Below are 7921 nucleotides of genomic sequence, written 5' to 3'. Positions count from 1 at the left end.
AATGGATATCTTAGAAGTGAAATAAGATGAATTGAATAGAAAACAGTAGTACTTTGCATTAATCTTTGAGGAACAGCAGAGCTCCACACCTTAATCTATGGAGTGTAGAAACTCTACCGTTGAAAATTCATAAGTGAAAGGTCCAGGCATGGCCGAGATGGCCAGCCCCCAAAACGTGATCAAAGGATCATAAGGTAATCCAAAGATGTCAAATACAATAGTAAGAGGTCCTATTTATAATAAACTAGCTACTAGGATTTACATGAGTAAGTAATTGATGAATAAATCCACTTCCGGGGCCCACTTGGTGTGTGTTTGGGCTGAGCCTGAGTGTTGCACGTGCAGAGGCCATTTGTGGAGTTGAACGCCAATTTCTGTGCCAGTTTGGGCGTTCAACTCTGGTTTTGGATCCTTTTCTGGCGCTGGACGCCAGATTTGGGCAGAAGGCTGGCGTTGAACGCCAGTTTACATCGTCAATTCTTGGCCAAATTATGGACTATTATATATTTCTGGAAAGCCCTGGATGTCTACTTTCCAACTCAATTGGAAGCGCGCCATTTCGAGTTCTGTAGCTCCAGAAAATCCACTTTGAGTGCAGGGAGGTCAGAATCCAACAGCATCAGCAGTCCTTTTTCAACCTCTGAATCTGATTTCTGCTCAAGTCCCTCAATTTCAGCCAGAAAATACCTGAAATCACAAAAAAACACACAAACTCATAGTAAAGTCCAGAAATGTGAATTTAACATAAAAACTAATGAAAACATCCCTAAAAGTGATTAGATCCTACTAAAAACATACTAAAAACAATGCCAAAAAGCGTATAAATTATCCGCTCATCAAGTATAGTAAACAACAAGTGAAGAAGCTTCTGACAGATGTAAAGTACTACTTTTTGGAGGAACCATACCTTTTTAAAAGATGCTCAGATGGTATAATTCGGAGATGTGTCCCAGATGAGGAAACGCAGCAGATTCTTTGGCAATGTCGTGGCTCTGATTATGGAGGCCACTTTGGTGGTGAAAGGACAGCTACTAAGGTCCTTCAGAGTGGGTTTTATTGGCCGACTCTATTCCGAGACTCAAGGGCGTTTGTGAAGAACTGTGACAGATGTAAAAGAGCTAAGAGTCTCCCTGCAAACCATGAGATGCCACAGCAGGGGATTCTTGAGATTGAGTTATTTGATGTGTGGGGTATTGATTTCATGGGTCCCTTTCCTCCTTGATATTCTAACAACTATATCTTGGTGGCCGTTGATTATGTGTCCAAGTGGGTGGAAGCTGTGGATTTGCCCATCAATGACGACAAAGTGGTAATGAGCTTTTTTCAGAGAAATATTTTCAGCCGGATTGGTGTCCCAAGGACACTCATTAGTGATGGTGGAAGTCACTTCTGTAACAGACAGGTGGAACTCACTTTTGCAAAGGTATGGAGTCCGTCATAAAGTGACAACCCCCTATCATCCTCAGACAAGTGGACAGGTTGAGGTTTCTAACAGAGAACTCAAGAGGATTCTAGAGAAGACCATCAGTGCCTCAAGGAAGGACTGGTCTAGGAAGCTTGATGATGCTCTCTGGGCATACCGTACAGCTTACAAGACTTTTATTGGCATGTCCCCTTATCAGTTGGTTTATGGTAAAATCTGTCACTTGCCAGTAGAACTGGAGCATAGAACTTACTGGGCAATCAAGTATCTGAACTTTGATGCTCAGGGTGCAGGAATAAAGAGAATGCTTCAGTTGAATGAGCTTGATGAATTCCGATATTCATCTTATGAGAATGCCATGCTCTATAAGGAGAGAACTAAGATATGTCACGACAAGAAGACTGCAATAAGAGTCTTTGAGCCAGGTCAGAGGGTGCTTCTGTTCAATTCAAGGCTCAAACTCTTTCTCAGGAAGCTGATATCCCGGTGGTCAAGACCGTTTGTGGTTACCAGAGCATCACTGTATGGACACGTGGAGATTCAGGAAGTGAATTCTAACAGAAAATTTACAGTTAATGGCCAGAGGTTGAAGCACTATCTAGGAGGTGAGATTAATCGCCAAAGGTCCGCTCATCTGCTGAACTAGCAGAACTGACCGTCAAGCTAGTGACATTAAAGAAGCGCTTGTCGGGAGGCAACCCGATATTTTCGTATCCTTAGTTTAATTTCTGTTGCTTTAATTTTATTATTTATTTGATTTTCATTGAGTTTCTACTGTTTTTTCTTTGTTTATGTGTGTTTTGATCATGAAGAATATTAGGAACACGAACCAGTACACTTAGAAGAATTTTTGACCACCCTGGAGGAGCTTGATTCAGCCTAGGTGAAGCCAAACTTGGAATTTTTCAAGTTTGGTGCCACATTCTACGCACCAAGGGGAGTCCCATTCTAGAGGGTTGAAGCCAAACTTTGAAAATTCCAAGTTTGGCACTAGAAACGACGTACAAAGTGGAGGCACTTGGGGAAGAGGGTGGCGCCAAACTCCAGCTTTTCCAAGTTTGGCGCCACCATAAGAGTTCACAAGGTTATTCTCTCTGCCAGGGTGATGCCAAACTTGGCTCCACTGACGTTTGGCATAAGAATTATTAAAAAAAGGGGGGGGGGGAGGGGAAGGGGTGGCACCAAACTTGGGCTGCACCAAGTTTGGCGCCAGGAGGAAGTCTTGCGTTCGGGAGTCACGACGCCAAACTACAACTCTCCTGAGTTTGACGCTAGCTTCTTGATAATGAGATTTGCTCGATGGTCTAGAATTTCTCTTCTAGAAATAAGAACTTCGTTGTAAGCATAGCTCCAAACCAACAAACAATTCTCACATAAAAAAATTTAGTTTTGTCACAAGTAACAAACCCCAAATAAGAATTAACTGAAGTATTTAGACTCTGGGTCGTCTCACAAGGAATTGCAATGAAGTGCTCAATTATTGGCTATGAAGATATTTTGGGGTTTTTTGGGATAAGAGACATGAAACGTAAATAGCAATGAAAATAAACTAACTAACAAAGTTCTTGGCTAGATATGAGAACTAGAAGTCCCATCCTAGTTATCCTCCTTAATTGTGACCACAAATTGTCCATTACTACCACTTAGTTAACCTCTAACCATGGAGGAAAGTCAAGTGGATGAATCAACTTGATTCCACAAGTCCTAGCCAACTTCCAAGGGAAAGACTAGCGTTAGTGGTATCCAAATCAATTAGCAACTTCTAATTGTCAATCAATCAAAGAAATTAGATAACTCAAGCGTCACTAATTACTCCACCTAGGCCAAGAGGAACAAAATCTACACCAAAATCCAACCAAACATTTCATCAAATACTTGGAAAGCAAAAAAAAGAAAGCATGGTAAAAGTGCAAGAATAATAAATCTACCAACTATCAATTGCAAGTAAAGTAAATTCACAACTCAAATCAACAATTAAAAGAACATCAAACATAAATTTTATAAAAGAAAATATTCAATTCCAACAAGAGTTCATGAACATAAAAGAGGTATAAAAGTAAAATTAACACTACAAATCTTGAGAATGAAAGAGTAGAAGCAAGAAATCATAAAGGAAACAAGATAAAAACATGTAATTAAACCTAAATCTAGAGGAGATTAACCTAACCTAATTCTAGAGAGAAGAGGGAGCTTCTCTCTCTAGAAACTAACCTACATGATGCTATACTTCCAAAACAATTGCTCCTCCCTTATCCAAGCTTGAATTCTGTATGAAATAGCATCATAAATGAGTTGGGTTGGGCTTAAAGTGCTTCAGAAATCGCTGGGGGCGATTTGACTTTAGTGGGCCACGAGCAGCATCGGTGCACACGCGTACATGGCATGTGAGCGCCCCTATATGCGAAGCAACATATGGCAAATTTTATATCATTTTGAAGCTCCAGATGTTAGCTTTCCAACGCAACTGGAACCGCCTCATTTGGAACTCTGTAGCTCAAGTTATGGTCGATTGAGTGCTAGGAGGTCAGGCTTGACAGCTTTACAGTTCCTTCATTTCTTCATGAGTTCTCCCACTTGCATGCTTTTCTCCTCACTTCTTCCATCCAATACTTGCCTTATGAACCTAAAATCACTCAACAAACATATCAAGGCATCGAATGAAATTAAAATAAATTAAAATCACCAATTTTAGGGCCTAAAAAAGCATATTTTCACACTTAAGCACAAATCAAGAGAGAATTGCAAAACCATGCTATTTTATTGAATAAATGTGAGAAAAGTTGATAAAATCCCCCAAATTAAGCACAAGATAAACCACGAAATTGGGGTTTATCAAATATTCCCACACTTAAACCAAGCATGTCCTCATGCTAAGAATAAAGAAGGACAAGAAAAGGGGTATGAACATTTATTCAATGCAAATAAACTATATAAACCTACCTACATGCATGCAACTAAATGCAAAATGCTTCTACCTACTTGGTTAAAAGTAAATCAATCTCCAAGAATATATATCAAGTAGGGCTAAGTAGTATGATAACTCATGAGTCCTACCAATTCAAATATAAAAATAAAGTTCAAATAGACTTGCAAGAAGAAAGCTCATGAAAGCCGGGAACAAAGAATTGAGCATCGAACCCTCACCGAAAGTGTATCCGCTCTAGTCGCTCAAGTGTATAGGGTCGATCACTCAATTCTCTTCTAATCATGCTTTCTATGATTTGTTTTTCATCTAACAATCAACAATTATTCAATGCATGCATACATTCATCATGAGGACTTATTCATAGGTTGTAATGGGGCTAGGGTCAAGGTAGGATGCATATGGTCAAGTGAGCTTGAAATTGAATCTTTGATTAACCTAAGCTCTCACTAAACACATATAACAGCCTATACACTTATAATACACAACCTAGCTACCCATGATTCCCACTTTTTCACATACTCATGCATTCTTTTTAATTCACATTCCATATGCATTGTTATTATTACTTTACTTTGGGACATTTTTGTCCCCTTTTTATTGCATATATATATATATATATTTTTTTTTTCTTTTTCTATATATTTTTTTTCACATTTTTTTCTTTTCAATCTAAAATATATTCAAGGGCATCAATGCATATAGTTTTTTTTTTTTACATTTAATCAATACATGAGTACGTACCCGATTCCCAAAAATCTTCAACAAAAATATAAAAACACACTTTTCTCTCAACCAATGTCCCAAGTTTCCCATACCCAAAATGATACACACCCTCACTAGCCTAAGCTAATCAAAGATCCAAATTAAGGACATTTATTGTTTTTCACTTAGGGGTAGTGATGTGCTAACATTAAGAACAGAAGGGATTAATTAGGCTCAAAATTGGCTAACAATGGTTGATGAAAGGTAGGCTATTTGGGTAAGTGAGCTAAAATAAAATAATGGCCTCAATCATATAAATGAATGTATACATGGAATAATGGACATAAAAAATCAAACAAATCAAAGATTACAATCATAGAAAGAGAACAATGCATACAAGAATGAAAATAAGTGGTTATATGATGTAACCACACAATTTGGCTCAAAACTCACATGCTTGTGTTCTTAGCTCAAAAAACCATGTTCCAAAATAAATTCTTCAAGCAAGTCACACAAAAATTTTTTTTTTTAAATTGGTAGGGTGCCCTAAAAACAGTTTTTCTTGGAAAAGAAATCATCACCCTAACCAAGTAGTCCTAACATAAAAAGAAATGGTAAGATATGTACAAATTCTAACTAACATGCAACCTATCATGCAATGCAACAACTAACTAGCAAAGGAAATCAAGAATTGGTGTTGAAAAAGGAAGTTGTTATCCATGGAGATCGGTCGAGCGACCTCCCCACACTTAGAAATTTGCACCGTCCTCGGTGCATGCAGAGAAGAGCAAGGTGGATGGGTAGCTACAATTGATGAGCTCCTTTAAAAGGTTGTGCGGGTGAACTTGTTTGTTGCCCCATTTAGAAGCCTTTCCAATCCTTTCCTTCTTGGTGGCCAACCTAAAAGGAAAGAGAAAGAAAGAAAATTCAGCCTACAACAAAGATATTAAGCAAATAAAACATAGGCGGGGGCTAATGCCAAATAAGAGTAAGGTTCTTACTACATGTTAGCTACACATGTGAGTGAGAAAGAAATATAGGCAAAGGGTATATCAACTAATACTTGATGCAAGAGTAAAGTCAAAGCATGAAGAGCACTCAAAAGCATCAAGTTCAACTAGAAAGAATGGGTCATGAAAGACATATAAGCTCATATCAATGCACAAAGGATACAAGGATCATCAAGGGTTAAGCATTGAATTAGAAATTTCATTACCCATCAATATCAAACAAGTCAAGAAGCACCAAAATTAACCAAGAAATTCTCAACAATTGAGTAAGAGAATTCAACACCATTATTAAAATAAGAAACTTAGAAAGGAAAATAAGAATAAGCTATGAAAACAAAATTAAAATGCAATAAATGAAAATAAGAAAATGCAATAAAAGAAACTGGAAATTTTTTTTTTATCGGCGGGGACGCGTCATGCACGCCCACGCACCGATGCACAGTTTGGCCAAAGGACGCGTACGTGCCAGGTGCGCGCACGCGTGGGTTGCAGGCATATAATTGGGACAAACTAGGCATAACTCTCTGGAACATGTACCAGGATGGCAGGTGGCACTATCAGCGTGCACACGCACAGCGTGCGTGCGCACGCATTGCGCAATTAGAGTCAATGGCGCGTACGCGCCAGGTACGCGCACGCGCGGGTGGTTTGTGCTTCAAGCATAGTGCCGGCGCAGTTTAGGTGCAACTCTCGGGTCAATGTATGGAGGGATGAGATTTTTTAATCCACGCGTCCACGCACATGGCACATCCGCGTGGATGGTCGAAAATGCTTGAGGCGCGCGTACGCGCCAGGTGCGCGCATGCGCGGGTTGGTGCTCTGTTTTTCAAAATTCTTCCATGTTCTTGCACCAATCCAAGCATTCCAAACCTCCAAACAGCTACCCAAATACCGCAAAACCTTATTTAACATATTAGACTACCAAATAGACTCAACAAACTACTCTAAATATGAATTTAAACTAATTCTACCAATATTTACAAAAGAGAAAATGAAAAGATATTACCATGGTGGGGTGTCTCCCACCTAGCACTTTTGTTTATTGTCCTTAAGTTGGACTTATGGAGAGCTCCTCTCAAGGTGGCTTGTGCTTGAAGCTATCCTTGAACATCCACCAATGCTTGAGTCTCCAATAAGCTTTAGTCTTTAAAGATGATAACTCCAAGCCTTAATGGAGTTCCACATAAACCATGGGCTCCCAAGTTTGATTCTCCTTGTGTGATCCGAGATCGCACACTTTGTTTTGATACCCATCTTCAAATTGATCATCATGATTCCAATTAGGTGGCATGACCTTAGAATTCTCAAAGAAGCTTCCAAACAACCTCCTAGACCCATGCCATTTGGTTTTACACCAACCATTGCCATTCAACTTTGAGCATGCAACCATCATGAACTTGGAATGATGTTTCCAACCACTACACAAATCTCTCTTACTCTTAACTCCACAAAGATCTCTAAGTTGACCATCATTTTCAATCAAATCATATTCAAGTGGTAAAGTAAAGATTAGAGATAAGAATTTTACCCACTTGAATGTTGTGTAGGATGGTGACTTAGGAAGGGGTGGTCCCAATGATCTTACAAGCTCCACTCCCTTGTGCTCTTCCTTGACTATCTCCACCTCTTTGCAACTTTCCTCAACTTCAACCTCTTCCTCTTGGTGGCTCGCTTCCAATTCAATTTCTTCTTCATTGCTCACCAAGGATATAGAAGGTGAGGTGTCTTCTTCTTCAATCTCCATGTCAAGCCCAATGGGAGAGGATTCAATTGTACATAAGAATTCGTCAATAATTGAATCCATCTCTTGATCAACCTCTTCAAAGTTTTCGATCATGATATGCTTTGGAGGTTGTACAC

At 39.2% G+C, this 7921-nt stretch overlaps 1 protein-coding gene across 1 annotated transcript; it reads left to right on the top strand.

Annotated features, from left to right (window-relative positions):
• Positions 1 to 1607: 1607 nt before the first annotated feature.
• Positions 1608 to 2069, top strand: LOC107620860 (uncharacterized). Its single transcript, XM_016322962.1, has one exon. It carries the CDS (start codon positions 1608 to 1610, stop codon positions 2067 to 2069), a length of 462 nt encoding a protein of 153 aa, XP_016178448.1.
• Positions 2070 to 7921: the final 5852 nt, after the last annotated feature.

Source organism: Arachis ipaensis, chromosome B10, assembly GCF_059453495.1.
Source record: "Arachis ipaensis isolate K30076 ecotype BB chromosome B10, ASM5945349v1, whole genome shotgun sequence".
Lineage (NCBI taxonomy): Eukaryota > Viridiplantae > Streptophyta > Magnoliopsida > Fabales > Fabaceae > Arachis > Arachis ipaensis.
The sequence above is the reverse complement of the archived record's forward strand: the minus strand, read 5'-3'. Positions and strand labels throughout refer to the sequence as shown.